General features: G+C 37.8%; 2 protein-coding genes across 2 annotated transcripts in view; one reads left to right on the top strand and one right to left on the bottom strand.

The window, feature by feature from the left end:
* skiv2l (SKI2 homolog, superkiller viralicidic activity 2-like) overlaps positions 1-6,627 on the bottom strand; it is a 35,568-nt gene extending 28,941 nt beyond the window's left edge. The window contains exons 1-4 of the mRNA XM_034160234.1: positions 6,463-6,627; positions 6,189-6,307; positions 4,378-4,499; positions 985-1,102 (exon numbers count right to left, since the gene is read on the bottom strand). Coding sequence (XP_034016125.1) covers positions 985-1,102; positions 4,378-4,499; positions 6,189-6,307; positions 6,463-6,475 — 372 coding nt within the window. The 5' untranslated portion in view covers positions 6,476-6,627. The remainder of the gene's footprint in view (positions 1-984; positions 1,103-4,377; positions 4,500-6,188; positions 6,308-6,462) is intronic.
* nelfe (negative elongation factor complex member E) lies at positions 6,628-19,455 on the top strand. The gene is made up of 11 exons (XM_034160241.1): positions 6,628-6,761; positions 7,961-8,046; positions 8,837-8,906; positions 11,012-11,157; positions 11,367-11,441; positions 17,322-17,359; positions 17,444-17,685; positions 18,595-18,739; positions 18,829-18,883; positions 18,995-19,097; positions 19,204-19,455. Exons 2-11 carry the CDS (start codon positions 7,972-7,974, stop codon positions 19,275-19,277), a joined length of 1,023 nt encoding a protein of 340 aa, XP_034016132.1. The 5' UTR covers positions 6,628-6,761; positions 7,961-7,971; the 3' UTR covers positions 19,278-19,455.
* Positions 19,456-21,601: the final 2,146 nt, after the last annotated feature.

Here is a 21,601-nt window from a genome sequence, read left to right as displayed (position 1 = left end):
TTTAAATATTTGGGGTCAACTGTTCAAAGTAATGGAGAGTGTGGTAGAGATGTGAAGAGAGAGTGCAGGCAGGGTGGAGTGGGTGGAGAAAGGTGGCAGGAGGATTTGTGACCGAAGAATATCAGCAAGAGGTGAAGGGGAAAGTTACAAAAACAGTAGTGGAGACCAGCTATGTTTATGGTTTAGAGACAGTGGCACTAACAAAAAGACAGGAGGCAGAGCTGGAGGTGGCAGAGCTGAAGATGTTGAGATTCTCTTTGGGAGTGACAAGAATGGACAAGATTAGGAATGAACATATCAAAGGGACAGCTCAGGTGGTGACGATTTGGAGACAAAGTCAGAGAGGCGGATTGTAGATGGTTTGGACTGTCAGAGGAGGGGCCCAGGGTATATAGGGAGAAGGATGCTGAGGATGGAGCCACCAGGCAAGAGGAGAAGAGGGAGACCAAGAGGAGGTTCATGGATGTGCTGAGAGACGACATGCAGTGGTTGGTGTGACAGAGGAAGATACACAGGACAGGTGAGATGGAAACGATTGATCTGCTGTGGCGACCCCTAACGGGAACAGCCAAAAGACAAAGAAGAAGAAGAAGAATCACATGTAGAGGATGTTCATTGTTCACCAAGCTTTGTAAATATAGCACACATGTGACCCAATACCTTAAAAAACAACAGCTGGCTTCAAGTATCACACCAAAAACTAAAGTGTAATTAATGGCATATTTCTTTCCAGATCAAGTAGAGAAAAAAAAATTATGATGGAACCACTTACTGTTGGTGAAACAGATATAAACATGGAATCATCTTGTAATTTCCATTTCTTAAACAAATATCTGTGCAGGTCTACAACACCTTTTCCAGGGGAAATAATGTGGTATCTCAGCACATTTTTTCCCTCAACATTCATTATGCACTATAAGCAATTACACTAATGAGTGAAGATGAAAACAGTGGGAAGTGTATTGTGACATCTTTGTCAGCCACCTCTGTGAAGTCCAGCAGCATTCCTGTGGTCGGATCCCTGACAACAGAGAGGCCAGAGTGAAGAGAAGACGGACTGCATCTGAGCAGAGAGTCCACATGAACCTCTCTACGAGTCACCCTGGTGAAGACAACAGAACCGTCACACCTTCCAACAAACTACAGCACACTGGCCTGAATATAAGTGCTATAATTAATGTCCTCCAAAATTATTGTAACACTTGGTATTTCACACATTTTAATTTGTTTATGTGATTTTAAATATAAAAATTTTTTTTTTTTTTATAATTATCTTCCTTAAACTCAAACTGAAAGCAAATCTCTACAATTTGATATGAATTAATTAAAAAATATACAGTAGTGTTCAGAATAATAGTAGTGCTATGTGACTAAAAAGATTAATCCAGGTTTTGAGTATATTTCTTATTGTTACATGGGAAACAAGGTACCAGTAGAGTCAGTAGATTCTCACAAATCCAACAAGACCAAGCATTCATGATATGCACACTCTTAAGGCTATGAAATTGGGTTATTAGTAAAAACAGGTAGAAAAGGGGATGTTCACAATTCGTCAATTTTGTGGAACAAACAGGTGTGAATCAGGTGTCCCCTATTTAAGGATGAAGCCAGCACCTGTTGAACATGCTTTTCTCTTTGAAAGCCTGAGGAAAATGGGACATTCGAGACACTGTCAGAAGAACAGCGTAGTTTGATTAAAAAGTTGATTGGAGAGGGGAAAACTTATACGCAGGTGCAAAAAATTATAGGCTGTTCATCTACAATGATGTCCAATGCTTTAAAATGGACAAAAAAAACAGAGACGCGTGGAAGAAAATGGAAAACAACCATCAAAATGGATAGAAGAATAACCAGAATGGCAATGGCTCACCCACTGATCAGCTCCAGGATGATCAAAGACAGTCTGGAGTTACCTGTAAGTGCTGTGACAGTTCAGTTAGAAGATACCTGTGTGAAGCTAATTTATTTGCAAGAATCCCCCGCAAAGTCCCTCTGTTAAATAAAAGACGTGCAGAAGAGGTTACAATTTGCCAAAGAACACATCAACTGGCCTAAAGAGAAATGGAGGAATATTTTGTGGACTGATGAGAGTAAAATTGTTCTTTTTGGGTCCAAGGGCCACAGACAGTTTGTGAGACGACCCCCAAACTCTGAATTCAAGCCACAGTTCACAGTGAAGACAGTGAAGCATGGTGGTACAAGCATCATGATATGGGCATGTTTCTCCTACTATGGTGTTGGGCCTATATATCGCATACCAGGTATCATGGATCAGTTTGGATATGTCAAAATACTTGAAGAGGTCATGTTGCCTTATGCTGAAGAGGACATGCCCTTGAAATGGGTGTTTCAACACGACAATGACCCCAAGCACACTAGTAACCGAGCAAAATCTTGGTTCCAAACCAACAAAATTAATGCCTCGCAGATGTGGAGAAATCACGAAAAACTGTGGTTATACAACTAAATACTAGTTTAGTGATTCAGAGGATTGCTAAAAAAGCAGTTTGAACATAATAGTTTTGAGTTTGTAGCGTCAACAGCAGATGCTACTATTATTGTGAACACCCCCTTTTCTACTTTTTTTTTTTTACTAATAGCCCAATTTCATAGCCTTAAGAGTGTGCATATCATGAATACTTGGTCTTGCTGGATTTGTGAGAATCTATTGAATCTACTGGTACCTTGTTTCCCATGTAACAATAAGAAATATACTCAAAACCTGGATTAATCTTTTTAGTCACATAGCACTACTATTATTCTGAACACTACTGTAAAAGCCAAATTGTTGGTTTGCATAAGTAATGGAAGGCTTTGGTAAAATACCTGTAAATAATCAGTTTTATTGCCAGTTTTCTTCAAAAAAGTCAGAGGATGGATCCATGAACATTTTCAAGTCACTGAATATGTCTTGGACTTTATTTACATCAATTATGAAGAAATGCAAACAGTATGGTACTCTATGGTAAATCTGTATGGAGCAGACAGTTCTCAAAAAGTGACTGCGGAAGAAGGAGAAGAGTGAGGAAAGCCACCAAGACACCCAGAAGAACTTATAGGCTTCTGTGGCTGTGATTGGAGAAATTGTGCATAGTGCATGTTTTGCATTTTGTATCTCCAGTTATACAGCTTCATGATGAATTGCTATAGAGGAAGAGTTTCTTAAAAAGAAGACCTGAAAGTTCACCTACAGTTTGCCAGAAGGCACATCTGAGATGCAAGCCTAGATGTGATGTGTTGGTGAAAGAAAACCCTCACTTAGTTTTTAAGAATTGCCCACTACACACAGATTTGCCAGAGAGTGCCATACTGTTTGTATTTCTTCATAATTGCAGTAAATAAAGTTCAAGACATATTCAGTCACTTGGAAATGTTCATGTATCCATCCCCTGACTTGTCTGAAGAAAACTGGCAATAAAACTGATTATTTACAGGTATTATACCAAAGGGGCCCATTACTTATACCACCCATAATCTTGGCTTAATTACTTTATATCAATTTGTAGAGATTTGCTTTCAGTTTGAGTTTAAGGAAGATAATAAATAAAATAAAAAATAGATAAAAAATAGAATAAAAAATAAAAACCCTCTCTACTTTTAAGATTAGGCTTAAAACTTTCCTTTTTGCTAAAGCTTATAGTTAGGGCTGGATCAGGGTGACCCTGAACCATCCCTTAGTTATGCTGCTATAGACTTAGACTGCTGGGGGGTTCCCATGATGCACTGAGTGTTTCTTTCTCTTTTTGCTCTGTATGCACCACTCTGTATTTAATCATTAGTGATTGATCTCTGCTGTCTTCCACAGCATGTCTTTTTCCTGATTCTCTCCCCTCAGCCCCAACCAGTCCCAGCAGAAGACTGCCCCTCCCTGAGCCTGGTTCTGCTGGAGGTTTCTTCCTGTTAAAGGGAGTTTTTCCTTCCCACTGTCGCCAAGTGCTTGCTCATAGGGGGTCGTTTTGACCGTTGGGGTTTTTCTGTAATTATTGTATGGCTTTTGCCTTGCATTATAAAGCACCTTGGGGCAACTGTTGTTGTGATTTGGCGCTATATAAATAAAATTGATTTGATTTGATTTGATAATTTTATAAATTTTATTTTGTATTTGAAATGGCATACACAAATTAAAATGTGTGAAATACCAAGTGTTCCAGTACTTTTGGAGGGCACTGTATATAATATTATGAGTGGGGCCGTCTTATATGTGATACATTATCAAGTATTCTTTTAAAACAAATAATGACACATTTATCAGTAATACCTCTTAACAAATACCCCTAATCCCAATCAAAGGTACCTATTCAGTTATGTTCTTTAAAATACTGTTGTAACCCCAAAATGTTAACCACCAAATACAAAATCATTTGCAAGCATTTGTACTTGAGAAAGTTCTTGAAGGCAAAGTCTGTGTCATGTATTGGAAGCCAGGCGGGGTCCCTTAAAAACTGCTTCTCTACTTCTGCCTCCAGGTTCAGGCTGGTGGGAGGCAGCCCATGAGGGAGCTGTGGAGCAGCAAAAAAAAAGAAAAAAAAAATGAGCTAAGATAATCAGGACAGAGAATCCTGGTGAGGAAGACACGTAACCATGGCAACCTGCTGTTCAGCTGCAGCTGGCACTGGTCATTATTTTCTGCTGGACGTTTTGTCATTCTGTGCTGTCAGATACACAGTATAAAAAAATCTACTAAATGTAAATGTAATCTACATTTGGATCAAATTGAATTTGTGGACAATCACTTATGCTTTCCAAATTTATGAAGTTATGTGCTTTAGTTTATGATCGGCATCATTTGTTTTACTGTAATTTTGTCTTTCGCAGGACTGTGCAAAAAAAAAAAAAAAAAAAAAAAAACTTTTTCATTTGATCTCCACAAATCTTCATAGACTATTCAATAATAATTCCTGTGTTAATGGGAATCTGGACAAGGATTCTCAATTTCCTTTCTTACTTTTGCAGAGCGATACCACTGGTATATTTTTTTGGACATTTCAATTTATTTCTGAAAAGCTAGTATGCTTATCTTTATGGAACTTGTCAGCCATACACAACCCAATGACAATAAGCAAGTGAAATTATGTGCTGGAAAAAAAGCTCAATTATAAGAAAATATACTACAACATGCAATGTTGTTGAAAATTTCTGCTACCAAAGTAATATTCACATAGCGTGCTGAATGAATGGGGAGTTGAATGTTTTGCTTTGGTTGAAATATTGTAAAAATAACAGATAACAGAATTTTTTAGAGATTGATAATGTGCCGTGAACTCTCCTACAGGGAGCAACCAAAAGAAGAACAGAATGGTACTCCATGGTAAACCTTCATAGAGCAGGCAGTTCTCTAGAACTGTGACCATGCAAGAAGATGAGTGAGGGAAGCCACCAAGACACCCATGACAACTCTGAATGAGTTACAGGGCATTGACTATTTAGTTATCAACAAGGACAATTAAGGAATTTGATATGTTCAACTTCTGAAATGTAAAGATTTTAAAATCTGATGCGTCAATTTTTTTTCCAGAAGGCACATGGGAGACTCAAGTCTAGATGTGAACCATTTTCTTGTATGAAAATCCTGCTCTGTGCAACTCCACAATGAAACTGTGACTGGTCGTGCAACAGATGAAAAGTTGCACTATCACAGCCACAGAAATCTAACTTCTGGAGTTGTCTTGGCGGTTTCCCTCACTCATCTCTTTCTGCATGGCCTCTCAGTTTTTTAAGAACTGCTGAGGCACTGTGACTGTCCAACTACTTATGGAAATTACTTGATGCCCAAAATGCTATTTGTACACAACTGTTTTCCATAAAGGGTCTACACATCTACACCCGTGAAGGCTCCCAACAGTCTTTATACCTGTAGCTTTAATGGTTTTTAAATGGTAACAGTATGTCTCAGGATTGGGTTAGAATCAGGGGCTACATTTAGGGTACGCCTGATTGTATTAACACTCAATACGTCAGTTAAAGTTGAAAGACAACAGCCTTATGTAATGTGTCTGACAACCAATGGTGCTGGAAGGACAGCAGATAACTGGGAGAGATCAGGACTACAATTGCTCAGTTGCACACGAGCAACTGGAAGGGTCTTAAGCATATAGCTGGTTTGTGATAGGTCAGCATGTACCGCTCTGGAGATGGTCTCTAAACATTAACATGGATTGGAAAAGAACATGATCCTGGGCCATACTGACCGTGCTGAGTGGAGGCAAAGGCTGGTCAGGTATTGGATGTGTGATCAGCTCAAACCTGCCTGAGCATCCCATCTCCAGCAGGGACAGAGGCAGGTCTAAGGGGCCCTCAGGGGCCAATTCTGCAGATGGATCATCAATTTCAAACACACCAAAAGACAAACTGATTTAACAGCCAGAAATTCACATAGTATCAACACATTATCATACAGGCTGTTATAAACACAGCACCTTCTTTGTTACTTTTGAAGCGCATGATTAAGAATCCAAAGCTTACCAGTTGTGTCCATAACCCTCACCAGTCCACGGTCCTCACTCACTGGGAAACGAAAGTTGCCACAAAACACTGTTGTCGCACCGGAATTACGCAGTGAAGCCGCCGCATTCAGAAACAAAATAATTAGACACAAGAAAACACTTAGCGTTCAGGCGTGGTTTGAGTTAGCAGGTTTTAACTTCAAATTAGAGGTGTTATTAAAAACACTTTATGGAACTTCAGTATAGTCGTTTGATAGCAACCACTGCTGACGTCATCACACTGCGCCGGTGTTGTTGCTAAGTGAGCTGGGCGTAAAGGTAATTTAGCAACGAGATAAATGTTCTTTTGCTTATGAACAGTTCTGTTTTTATTTTTATTTATCGTCTATATTTTTTGTTTACTTCTGTCTGATCCGGAATGGCACCATCAAATTCTGAGCGAATGGCAGTGTTAATTCATGGCTAATTTATCAGTTTGATCGTCCCTAAATTTGGCTAGTGACAAGAAATTGGCACCTATAACGATTATTTTCATAACAATAGCCGATTATTAAAAAAAGAAAACAGTCGTTTAATTTATCAAGTGTGGAACTGGAACCAATCGATTAGTTGAATACGAGGAAAATACATATCCACAGCTAGTTTGGTCGATTAATAATTAAAATATTAAATTAAAAATTGCCAGTTTTTTGTGGCATCTAAAATATGACATTTTAGTTTTGCTGGAGATAAAATACGTACTGTTAGTGTTTCTACAATGCTTCTAACAGAAATAATAATTTGCTGTTCTTGTTGTCAATGTTATCATCAGCATAATTTTCTGGTATTATACATCAAATGTTAGCTTTTATGTTAGCTAGTGTACTTGTATTGTTAACTTATTTTAAATATTGCTATAATTGTTCATTTATTTTGTATTTGTTTTTATTGTTTCAGCGCTTTTAGCTTGTGTTTTCTGTATGGACCACAGTGAAAATAAGTGTTTTCACTTTACTGTGGTTATCCATGTATTTGTAACATACATACTTTGGTGTGCACATTGAATTGTGCTAAATAAATTGAATCAATCAATACGTCACGCTTTCAGGTGCAAAAAATTGTATTGCATTCATAATCATCATTTATCATTTATTCACAATGAAACCATCAAAGCACAATAAAACTAAAACTTATCATGCATAAGAACAGTTTAAAATAGAAACGTCGAGTGCAAGCAAATTATACAAAACAACTTCACATTAAAACATGTTACTGTTTGTGTTACATGTTAGTGTTTTTAAATTACATCAGTAATTTAAAAACACTGAACTATTCTTTCAAACATGGCATTGTCAGTTTTTAATCCACTTTTGGAGTTTGAACAGAAAAGGAGCAAATCTTCACATTTAAGAAACTGAATAAATCAAAATCTGTCATTTATTCTAGATTACAGTCAAAGGAGTGAACATTATTTTTTCACTGTTGTGCTGTAAATGTGTGTGTATTTCCTATTGAATGTGCACCTCTCTGTTTTCTAGCACCATCCATCATGGTGGCATTTCCAAGTTCACTGACGGAGGAAGAGGAAACCCTGCAAAAGAAATATGCTAAACTCAAGAAAAAGGCAAGTAATTCGATGCCTCACTCTCCTCACATACCATGGTAGAGTAAAGCCCCTTTGACATAGGGCCTACGTAGAATTGCGTTGTGCTGCGTATCAAGTACGCCAGAATTATGCTGCATGCTCATTAAAAAATGTTGCTATGTGCAGATTTGGTGTAGTCTCTGCGTAGGTTATGCATGCTGGGGTATAATGCTGTATGGTTGTGTACGCTGTGCAGATCTTCAAACCAGGAATAATAAAGTTCAGCAGCAATATAGAGTCCAGCTGGATGAATAAAATCTAGCAATGCAAGTATGTACTGATAAAAAAAAAACCTAAAAGATTTTTCACTGGATTGGTGTAGGGTAGTGTACTATTGCCTAGGCATGGCGTACAGTTGCGTAGACTTGCACAAAAACTGTATACTTTCTGTGTCCAGTGCTCTATGCCGAAAGTACGCGAAAAATTTAAGCATGTTTAAATTTTTAAACATGTTTAAATTTCTGCATCAATTTCGTGGACCCCTTTGTGTCCCTCAGTGTATTGCCACATAGGGTAGCTTAGGCTCGGCGTAGTCGGTATGCCACATTACGTAACTTTACGTAGGACCGTGTGAAAAGGGTTTAAGACTTCATTAACATGCATAAAATGCATGAGTGTTTACAAATATTTTAATGGCAAGTGTGTTAAATACAGTTGAACTCAGAATACAGCATGTCAGGATCGTGTGTTCATATAGTTTCACTGACAAATCAAACCAGCTCCTGATAGATGTTTGCATTCTTTCAGTCTGTCATTCTGTTTGTTTCAGAAAAAGGCACTGCTTGCCTTGAAGAAGCAAAGTTCGTCCAACCAGACCAACCAGAGCGGCTTGAAACGCAGTAAGGGTTTGACTCCATGCTCACCCCCTTCCCGCATTTGAACTGATAAATAATCATTGTATTATCTAATACTGTGGAGCCAGTATGTCATAAATGTCATTGTTTCTGGACGATTGTTAGGGCCTTTTGTGCGTATGAAGCAGAAATTATATGCAAAACGTGTAGAATCGTAGCTGCTTCCAACGCCTCATACACCTGTTGCTACAACTATTTGAGCATGTACACCAGTGGCTGAAAGACAAAGTGGGCGCTGTGCGAACCCATTGAACCCTCTCACGGCAGGTGTCGGCCAAATTCCAGGTGACACGCACGCACATCTAACACTGCTCGCACGGCACTTAGAAAATGTATGGCCATTCGCACTGTTAACATGACAACAGTCATCAGACAATCACTGTGGTGCTGGCAGTGAAATTTGTCTAAGTGCCCCATGAGTGTGGCTTTGGTCTGTGCACTGAATTGATAGGAGGTGTGACTGCCGACAGAAGCAGCTGTGGAGATCTGTTGTTCTGGACATCCCAGCTGAACAACACTACTGTGTTTGGACGGACATGGACTAACAACTGCCCACTGTGACGCGCATGTGTCTGCTTGCTGTCATTATGTGGACATAAATAAAAACGTGTCGTTGTGCATGCTGCAGCCCATTGACAGGCTGCCCCCGGGTTGAAATGGACTGTCAGATCATAACATGCAGCGGCTGATCTGATTGTCATGTCACCCATGTGAGCTCTGTTCCACATGATGCACTGTCAGTCCTGTGGTGCGCCGTCCACAAGACACGCGTGTCAGGCATTCTCATTCATGTCATTTCATGACTGTACATCTGTGGCCATGGGTCATATACAGAGCAACAGACGAATCATATTGTATTGCCCGCTTGATAAAAGGGATTCAATATAATGCAATGTTTTGCAAAAAACACACACATTGGTGTGTAGTTTTATTTTTTAAATACGCCCATGTCCTTCCTGATATCAGGCAGTTTCCTGCATCTTTCACAAGCCAGCAGTGGTAGCTCAGTGGTAAAGTTTCTGACTGGCAACCAGAGCTTTTGGAAAATGCGGGTTCGAATCCCCTGGGTGACATGTATTTTTTGTTTGTTTGTTTGTTTGTTTTCACAGCAGCTGCGTGATGTGGTTACACATCACACTGCTGCTCGCATTCTGTTCCCGTGCATGAAACCATTGCAACATATATTTTTTTAATTGTTTTTTTCTTCACTGCTGGCAGTGTGTTCCTGCGTGCATGAACAGTCACCGGCATCGTGCACCCCTACCCGTCAGCGCGATGTTTCATGGTGCCCTCATATGAGCTGTTCTGACGGGAGTTGCCGAGTTGTACATATTCATACTCTGTGTGAAGGGGCCCTTAACGTAGTTGAACTGTCAACTATTTTGAGAATTGATTGAACATTAGCTGTTTGTCAAAGGTAAATGCCAGCTGTTGAGCGGATTCACATTTTTAAATACAAATATAGAATTCATTTCACGGTTTCTCACTTTTTAAAATAATTGCATGTTCTGTTCATTTAAATATGTGTTGTGGAAAAAATACAAGTTTTACCTGAATTTATCTGGATTTATTCGAAGCTTCGAACAAAAACAAACCATCTTAAAACTTGACTTTGATTTTAAGCTACAGAGGATCATGACTTTTTGTCAGTTACTGAAAATATTCTATGACTTAGAATTTTGGGTATTTTACTTTTGAGTAAGAGCTGTTGAATGAATTGACGTTATTTTAAATGCAGAGTTGCTCATGAGCGGTGCAGTATTTTAAATAGGACACTGTGAGTGTAATGTCAGAGGCATACATCTTAACAATAAATACAGAAAGAAATTCTGCAGTGTTGCAGTGTCATGATGCAAAATATGTGTCTGCTTGAAACCAGTTTAATTTTTTTCTCTAAGATTTTCCAGCTTTTAATTTTTTTTGCATGTGCACTACATGCCAAGTTGCATGTGATTGCGTATTTGTATAGTTGCAAAAACTAATTTTCAGAAAATTGTCTGGATTTACATGAATGCCAAACATGCCATTTACTGATACAACACGTAGAATAGCTCTCTCCCTTATTTACTTTACACTGTGCTTTATTGCAGCGTTGTCTGACCAACCAGTGGTGGACACAGCAACGGCAACAGAGCAAGCAAAGATGCTGATCAAGTCTGGTGCCATCAGCGCCATCAAGGCAGAGAATAAGAGTTCTGGTTTTAAACGTTCTCGAATGCTGGAGATCAAACTCAAGGTGAGCTGTTGTTCAGTGTATAGCGAATGGAATCAGTTAACTCATGAAGTGCGCACATATTTAGTGTTACTAATGTGTTGTCAAACTATGAACAGCTTGGCAAGAAACAAGACTTTACATGTCAGCACTAGTATAAAAATCGTGTGTAATGTTACATGTGTCCAGTGCTACTTGTTAAACTCCCCTGACTTGTTTGCTTTTATTCACAGGACCCAGAGAAAGGCCCTGTTCCTGCTTTCTTGCCTTTTCAAAGGAGTGTCTCTGCAGATGAAGAACAACCTGAGGTAGAATGGAGATTCATATACAACCCCTGGCAAAAATTATGGAATCACTGGCCTCGGAGGATGTTCATTCAGTTGTTTAATTTTGTACAAAAAAAAGCAGATCACAGACATGACACAAAACTAAAGTCATTTCAAATGGCAACTTTCTGGCTTTAAGAAACACTATAAGAAATCAGGAAAAAAAATTGTGGCAGTCAGTAACGGTTACTTTTTAGACCAAGCAGAGGGAAAAAAATATGGACTCACTCAATTCTGAGGAATAAATTATGGAATCATGAAAAATAAAAGAACGCACAAACACATCACTAGTATTTTTTTGCACCACCTCTGGCTTTTATAACAGCTTGCAGTCTCTGAGGCATGGACTTAATGAGTGACAAACAGTACTCTTCATCAGTCTGGCTCCAACTTTCTCTGATTGCTGTTGCCAGATCAGCTTTGCAGGTTGGAGCCTTGTCATGGACCATTTTCTTCAACTTCCACCAAAGATTTCAATTGAATTAAGATCTGGACTATTTGCAGGCCATGACATTGACCCTATGTGTCTTTTTGCAAGGAATGTTTTCACAGTTTTTGCGCTATGGCAAGATGCATTATCATCTTGAAAAATGATTTCATCATCCCCAAACATCTTTTCAGTTGATGGGATAAGAAAAGTGTCCAAAATATCAACGTAAACTTGTGCATTTATTGATGATGTAATGACAGCCATCTCCCCAGTGCCTTTACCTGACATGCAGCCCCATATCATCAATGACTGTGGAAATTTACATGTTTTCTTCAGGCAGTCATCTTTATAAATCTCATTGGAACAGCACCAAACAAAAGTTCCAGCATCATCACCTTGCCCAATGCAGTTTCGAGATTCATCACTGAATATGACTTTCATCCAGTCATCCACAGTCCACAATTGCTTTTCCTTAGCCCATTGTAACCTTGTTTTTTCTGTTTAGGTGTTAATGATGGCTTTCGTTTAGCTTTTCTGTATGTAAATCCCATTTCCTTTAGGCGGTTTCTTACAGTTCAGTCACAGCCGTTGACTTCAGTTTCCTCCCATTCGTTCCTCATTTGTTTTGTTGTGCATTTTTGATTTTTGAGACATATTGCTTTAAGTTTTCTGTCTTGACGCTTTGATGTCTTCCTTGGTCTACCAGTATGTTTGCCTTTAACAACCTTCCCATGTTGTTTGTATTTGGTCCAGAGTTTAGACATAGCTGACTGTGAACAACCAACATCTTTTGCAACATTGCGTGATGATTTACCCTCTTTTAAGAGTTTGATAATCCTCTCCTTTGTTTCAACTGACATCTCTCGTGTTGGAGCCATGATTCATGTCAGTCCACTTGGTGCAACAGCTCTCCAAGATGTGATCACTCCTTTTTAGATGCAGACTAATGAGCAGATCTGATTTGATGCAGGTGTTACTTTTGGGGATGAAAATTTAGAGGGTGATTCCATAATTTATTCCTCAGAATTGAGTGAGTCCATATTTTTTCCCTCTGCTTGGTCTAAAAAAGTAACCGTTACTGACTGCCACAATTTTTTTTCGTGGTTTCTTATAGTGTTTCTTAAAGCCAGAAAGTTGCCATTTGAAATGACTTTAGTTTTGTGTCATGTCTGTGATCTGCTTTTTTTCTACAAAATTAAACAACTGAATGAACGTCCTCCAAGGCTGGTGATTCCATAATTATTGCCAGGGGTTGTAGATTAAAAGTGAAAACTGTGATTGCTCCATGCATGTAATTACTTATTTTCTGGACTCTTAAGTTGCACCTGTCCAAAAAAAAAAACAAAAATGCATCAAGATTCGGGGAAACTCCATATATAAGATGCACCACAATGTAAGTTGTATTTATTTTTAAAATGTATTTCACAATAATTCAAGAAAAAACATAACATAATTAATTTATGTGATTAAAAATGTACAAGGTTGCATGTAAAGTCACACATCAAACATTACAACATTTAAATAATAAAACTCAAAAATATTAAATACAAACTAAGATTTAATGATCTGGAAAGACTATTCAGTCACCCACTAGCCTAAAGAACAGGTTAAATGTCTTTATTATTGCATTTCCTGTTTCCACTGTACCAAAAATGGACAGAAATGTGATTGTGTAGTTTTTTTTTTTACATAATTCACTTTTGAATATACAGTAAGTCACAGGACCTCCCAATTTTATTTTTTTTAAATGGGACTTGTACTGTGGAAGATACAGTGTGAGTTGTACCTGAAATATTAAAACCTTCCATGCCGATGGCTTGAATTTAAATGATTGTTCATTTATGCATTTTAAATCAGTGTTTACTGATTTATTTATTTACTGATTTATTTATGCATCTCTGTTTACTGATTTATTACAGTGTAAATAATAAATATAAGGAGTGTCCATGGATAACAAAAGGGCTGCAAAAAAGCTTGCAAGAAGAAAAATATGCTACATAGAGAGTTTATTAGAAACAAATCAAAAGAGACGGAGATTAAATATAAGGACTATAAAAATAAATTAACCATTATGCGGAACTGCAAAAAATCATACTTTGCAAAAATACTAAATGATAATAAAAATAACATAAAGGAAACATGGAAAATACTGAATAGCATTATAGCAAATAAACCAAAGGAAAAGAACTACCCAAAATACTTTACTTATAACAACAAGGATGAATATAACATGAACCAAGTTGTGAGCAGTTTCAATACTTTTTTTGCTAATTTTGGGCCAGATTTGGCAGCTAACATTCCACACAGCCCATGGGAAAATCATAAATTAATTGACAGAAATCCATATACAATGTTTCTTGGCCCAGTTGATGAGAGGGAAATTATTAAGGTAGTCAGTACATGTAAAAGCAAAAAGTCACCTGATCATAATGATGTACATATGTCCTTAGTAAAGCAAATAATTACAATTGCCTTTATTCAAATCTGGTGACAAGCATCTTTTTACTAACTATAGGCCTGTGTCTTTATTGTCACAGTTTTCAAAGATATTGGAAAAACTTTACAATAACAGATTGGATAAATTTATTGAACGACACAACTTGCTTAATGATAGTCAATATGGGTTTAGAGCAAAAAGGTCCACAGCACTGGCTTTGTTCAATGCAATAGAAGAGATTAATAAACATGTGGACCAAAGGAAAATAGTGATAGGATTATTTGTTGACTTAAAAAAGGCTTTTGACACAATCAATCACAACATATTATTTCAAAAGATGGAGCTTTATGGGATCAGAGGAGTGGCTTTGAATTGGATTAAAAGCTATTTACAAAACCAGAAACAGTTTGTTAAACTTGGAGACTGCTGTTCTTCGTATCTGGACATTGTGGGGTCCCTCGGGGTTCTGTGTTGGCACCAAAATTATTTATATTGTACATCAATGATTTATGTAAAGTCTGTGTTTAAAGCAGTTCTATTTGCAGATGACAAACTTATTTTGTTCAGGAGATAATTTGCAACAATTATTAGTTGATTTGGGATCTGAAATGATAAAGTTGAAGAGATGTTTCGATATGAACAAATTGTCATTAAATTGGTCTAAAACTAAAATAATGTTATTTGGAAACCATAAAAAAGATGAACAAATACAGTTAAACGTACAGGGGGTAAACATAGTATGTGTCAAAGAGAAAAGTTGTTAGGTGTGATCAACGATGATAGAATCAACTGGAAAGGTCATATTCAATATATTCAAAAGAAAGTATCAAAACGTATTGCAATATTAAATAGGGCAAAGCATATTCTTGATGGCAAATCACTACATACTCTGTATTGCACATTGATTGCACCTTACTTGACTTAACTGTGCTGAAGTATGGGGCAATAACTATAAAACTACAGTGCAACCATTATTCATCCTTCAAAAAAAAAAAGAGCATTAAGAATAATTCATAATGCAGGCTATCGGGATCATACCAATCCATTGTTTATCAAATCAAAGATTTTAAAACTCTATGACATGATTTCATTTAAGACTGTTCAATTGATGTATAAAGTGAAAAATAAGCAAGTTCCATTTAGAATTCAAGGATATTTTATGCAAAGAGAAGGAATATATAATTTAAGGGGTTTGTATCATTTTAAAATTGCTGGCGCTAGAACGACCAGGAAATGCTTCTGTGTCTCTATTTGTGGCCCAAAAAAATGGAATAAGCTACCTGAGAAACTCAAACGATGTCCAAATATCAACCAGTTTAAATATTTATACAAAGAAATGATGTTCGCCGGATATATGGAAAACGTTGAGTTGTGTTGTATGATGAATTTGCTTAATTTGAATTCTTATTATTGAATGTGTACTGGGGTAACTAGAACAAAATAGGAGCAGTTGTGAAATACTCACTTCCCTCAGCTATAGTTATGAACTACTACTGGTCAGACTTTGTTGGAAATGATCGTGTATGAACTGGCACTTAGCCTGGGTTGATTTGACTGTACGAGTGGGTGTAGGCATTGATTCACGTTGCTTCTGCCTACACCTTTTGGGCACCATGTTCATTGTTTTCATGTTCTTTCTTTCCTTTAACTTTTGTTTTGTTTTGTTTTTTGTTGGGGGGTTTTTTGTATTGATTTTGTGGTCTGTAAATGAGTGCTTTTTTGTAAGCATTGGTGCCTAATAAATTCAGTTCAGTTCAGTTCAAAATTCAGTTTCACAATATTGGTTCAACACATGAAATATTTAAAGATAACATTAAACCTTGTTTATGATTTTGAAATTCAAGGGTTTTTTTTTGTTTTGTTTTGTTTTTGAAGGCTAGGATGCAAGTTATACAAAAACATGCAGACATCCAATTATCTTAAAGCTATAGGGCCTTTTAAATTTCACAAAACTGAGAAAATTTAGTTTCTACCAAAATCCAAGCATTATAATGTAGGTTTATGATTTTTTTTTTCATATTTTTGTAACATGTTGCAAAATTACAGCTCATTTTAATGAAGAGAACATATTTATCTTGGGGGGGAAATTCCATTGTGAATATTGTCTGTTCCTTCATCGCTGTCATGCAGACTAACTACAGTAAGACACGCGTGCATGCATGTGTGAAGTTTTGAGATTACCTGTGACCCACCTTATGTTAACAGCCATAAAATTTCTTGTAAATCATTTCCAAATTTGCCAAATGTTGGTCATAGCATCTGGTTCCTTGAATTTCTCTCCCTCAGGGGTTGAAATTCTAAATTGTTTCCAGACAGCATGAATTTAGATCATATTGGCAATATCATATTGTGAATCTCTTATCTAAATGCTAAGAAATAAAATTATAGTGGTGCCAAGGGAAAATTATTTTTATGACTTAAATCTTTAAAAACTCAGTGGCACTATACCAGAGGTCTTCAGCTGATTCCAGGTTTATTGCAACCACCCACTCGCTGTGGTTGCAAAGATAACCTGCACCCTCTCGGCTCTTTTTGGAATCAGTTGAAGACCTCTGCACTATTTCTTTAATGTAACAATAGATGCAGAGCAGTTCTGGTGCATTGCTGTCATAAAGGCAGCAGAAAGCGATTGCAACATAGACCAGCAAACGTCTATAGAGTTTTTCCATTTTTTTTTTTTTTTTTTTAACAGTGCAACATTCGGGTCTGACTCACATAGGCAGGTTTCTTTGCTTTTGGATTAACATGTATTAATAAGGGTGTGGATTGGATTTAATAACGAAAATGGGCACTTTGAAAGTGCAACAGCTGCACCTTATGTTTGACAGCAACTCGTGCAGATTAGTTCTTTGTGATGCAACGATACCATAATGCACTTGCACTGTGCACTTCCGTGCACGATAGATCATTAAGATATTATCTGTAGAGTCTTATGCAGTACTTGAGCAGAAAACTAATGTTTGATTATGATTTATTTTTTGTTTGCTGGTTCTAGTCTGGGAAGAGAGCTCACAGAAAATCTCTGTATGAAAGGTAACATCAAAAAGTCCCTACGAATTATTGATGTACTGTCAGTGTTTTCCTGTGATCACATTGTTTTGCTTTATGCTCCTGCAGCTTTGTCAGTTCCAGTGACCGATACCGGGATGAGGACGATGGTGGTGGCATGTCGTCCAATCGTGACATGGACAGAGACAGAGACCGAGACAGAGACCTGGACAGAGATAGAGACTGTGATAGGGACAGAGACAGAGGCCGGGACCGAGACCGCGAGCGTGACCGTGAGAGAGATCGAAGCAGAGACAGGGATCGAGACCACGACAGAGACCGGGATAGAGATAGAGATGGACCATTCAGGAGTGAGTGTCCATTGTGTGTTGACTACAGTGTTTAGTGTTCTGTACTTTTGCAATTTGCAGTTCAGTTCACCAGTGAGGCAACAAGTTATTCAGGTTATTAGCTCATCCAGCTGAACAACAGATGACCTTAATCCGCTGCGCAGCTTATGTGTCTACATTTGAAAAATTGTCTGATTAGGTTCAAACTTGCATGCAATGTTCCCCTGGTGGTCCTGGGAGTCCTGAGAGTTGAGGTTATGTCCAAGGTCAAAGGCCAGATTCTATGGCCACTTTAATAACAACATAAAGATCCCTTCTTCTCCTACACAGTGTTGCTCAGGTAGCTCTGCATCAAAGTTTTGCTCAAGCTCATATTTAAAGTCAGTTTGCCAAATTTTGAGAAAGGGCTGACAGGACCTACAGTACAGTGTTTCTGATGCTTTGGTTTATATAGTGCCAAATCATCAGTGTTGGGAAGGTTTAGAGAAGGTCAAAGGTCAAAAAGTCTCTGAATTGAGCAACAAAGTTGTTAAATTGGCAACCCTGAGACAGAGATCAGGATACATGCCTGTCGGAAGTGGATTTGGGTTGGGATACTGTAGCAGGGCATCCCACTTAGCTAACAAGAACAAATCCAAAAAGATTAAACAATTGTTTAAATGGCATAAAATTGACTATATTTTATTTAAACTCCGTACTCTGTGACAGGGCACAGACATCAGGCATATGAAAACATACTATACAGCATCAAGAAAAATAGTGAGCAAGTGTTGCAACTAACGTTACCAGATTCTGTGCTATGATTTGTGGAGTGCAACTTTTTCCACTTCATTAGCAGGGGGAAAAATAAATTTGATCAAAGTAACGATTGCGAGAATCTTAAAATTTATTTTTAAAAGTGTTTTTTTTTTTTGTCGTCTTCATTTTCAGGATCAGACTCCTACCCAGAGCGACGAGGAGCACGAAAGGGAAATACGGTCTACGTGTACGGATCTGGGCTCACTGAGGACAGCCTTCGCTCTTCCTTCTCTCAACATGGAAACATCATTGACATCTCCATGGACAACCCGCGCAAGTGTGAAACCTTCAGAATGAAGCTTTGTTCTCAGTTCCTGTCCTGTGCACCGTTTTCTGATACATCTTCCGTTTGATTCTCTTTTCCAGCTGTGCATTTATCACCTTTGAGAAGATGGAGTCTGCAGATCAGGCTGTGGCTGAGGTTTGTTCTCAGTGACATAAATGATCTCCTGAATATTTCACACCTGCTCATGCATAATGTATAAGGAGCGGCGTGGTAGTCCAACACCTTTCTCACTGTTTTGTCTTGCAGTTGAATGGAAGCACTGTGGGAGATGTCCACATCAAAGTCAGCATTGCCAGGAAGCAACCTATGCTGGATGCAGCTACTGGAAAATCTGTCTGGGCTTCACTGGGTAAGCAAACATTGCTTATTGGGAAAACAAAACAATTAAGTCACCGACCAGATATGTTGTATATCTGCACACATGGATAACCTCTTCAATACTCTGTGCCTCACAGCTGTGCAGAACAGCACAAAAGGCTCCTACAGGGACAAGAGGAACCAGGTTGTGTACAGTGAAGACTTCCTGTAACAAAGACCAAATGAATAATTTGTATGATGTTTCACTAACTTGTTATCTGGCTTATTTACCTGCATGTCTTGCAGGACAAAGCTATTCTGCTGTGCTTTTGAACAAGCTAACTTTAGTTCACACGGGCGCCATGATGCCGTTAACTTTGTGACTAATAAATAGTATCAATGCATTACTGAAGTTCTGTAGTTTCATTGTTTTTGGATTAAAGGTGGGAATTGTTTTCAGTCACTTGGAGAGTGCAGCACCCACACCTTACATTTCAGTTATGCAAATTAATTTGTGATTCTGTGACACTATAATATACAGTTCTTGTGATCTTGGCATCTTTTTCAGTTCTGTCAAAAATTTAGCCACTTTGTGATGAACACACAACCCTTCTATTGTGCTTAAAGGATATTGGCTCCAAGGTCATGTGACAAATAGAAAGGTGATATGGCTTCATACAAAGGTGTATCCTAACAATTCCTCCTTAAAGCCATTTAGTGGAGAAGATGACATCAATTTTACAGCAAAACCATGCAAATGCTGATACAAGCACCAAATTTGGCATGATGATTCCCATGGTAGTATGTACCAAATGTAATTGATTGGCCACTTGGAATTCAAGATGGCGGCAGTTTTCCAAGATGACTGCAAAAAAAAAAAAAAAAAAAAAATTCTGACGTTCGACAATCCGGATCCGGATCACCTCCAAAATTCAGTGGAGTCTTCAATGACATATCTATCTCTGGTGCCAATTTGTTGAGAACCCATGAAGTAATTTTGACATATAATCCTGCTAAAAGACAGACAAATAAATAAATAAATGCCAATGATTTTATTACATGCTTGCCAGTCGTAAAAATAAAAGACCTACCAAGAATGACTTTTTGCATTGAACTAGTTCTACTTGATTTATCTGTGTAATATTAAAAATCTATGATGTCGTCTAATTTCAAGACAGTCACTAAATAGACCCCCAAATCTATTTTTTTCCTCACAAAAACGCCATTACTTCATTTGTGTGATCTTTCTGACAAATTGTAGGTTTTCAGGCATCCCCGATTTATATTCCAACAACATGACACTTAGTAGCATAAATTGGCATTTGACCATGCTGAGTGCAGATATTAAAAATATCGCTATATATTATGACTAACACAGTCCAATAGGCCGGCATGCACTATTTACAAGAGACGAACACTTTTAACACTAAAAAAATTAATACCAAATACAACAAACAATTTTAATTCAGCACGAGCAAAATTAAACATAATAAATACCATAACTATAAAATAAATGGTAATGCAACAAAATGGAATTTGACCTCAATATTTTAATCGTTCAAACATGAGCATTTCTATGCAAAAAGTTATTTTTGGTAGGTCCTTTGAGCAGCCATCTTGGAAAATGGCTGCCACCTTGAATTTTCAAGTGACTGATCAACCACCTATTTTAAGTGCTATTATGAGAATTACCATGCCAAATTTTATGTTTGTCACCAAATTAATATTTTTTCCATTATTTACTTCATTAATTCTAACACACATTGGGTCAAAATTTTGACATTGACCTATGACCTTGCATTCCACTCGATTACTCTCAAAATCAAGTCACTTTGTTATTGGCTGGCCCACAATCCATTTCACCAAGTTTGGTCCAATCAAATCGTAAGTCTTGAGTTATTTTGTTCACACAGACAACCCCCCCCCCCCCCCCTCCACTCCCACCCCCAACGTGCTGATGTTATATGCCGATATACCTCAATGGAAAAAGCAGTATTAGTAACACTGCGTATATTGTTGGCGTCAGTCCATCCTTTGTATCAATAAACAACTTGGAGGTGTGGATGGAGTCCAGGCCTCCAATCAGAATTCACTGGGTAGAAGAGTAGAGATAGGTTTTATACCACACATTTGTCCAAATCCTATCAAACAAGTCACAGTGTAAACCCACTCAACAGAAATACATTCAAAATTTGCTGCATTTCTCAATTGTGCATCAGTTTTGAATGTATGCAGAAGTATTTGCACTTTTTTTTTTTTAGTTTCTGCTTTTTTTCTTTCATAGTATTTTCAGGCAGCTGAAAGCTCTGCTAAACAGTAAATAAACTGCATTTATATAGTGCTTTTCCATCTGAATCAGAAGCTCAAAGCACTTTACAATGATGCCTCACATTCTCCCATTCATACACGTGCAGATGCCAGGATGCTGCTATGCACGGCCCTCACTACACACCGGGAGCAGCTACTGTACTACTGTTTATTTGTATTCTGGATTTCACCAATAAAGCATTTCAATGCTACATTAAGTTTATTCATTAAGAAACATTCTGTGTCTAA

The sequence above is a fragment of the Thalassophryne amazonica genome, chromosome 20, assembly GCF_902500255.1.
Source record: "Thalassophryne amazonica chromosome 20, fThaAma1.1, whole genome shotgun sequence".
Taxonomy (NCBI): Eukaryota; Metazoa; Chordata; class Actinopteri; order Batrachoidiformes; family Batrachoididae; genus Thalassophryne; species Thalassophryne amazonica.
This window is presented reverse-complemented; position numbering and strand designations above follow the sequence as displayed.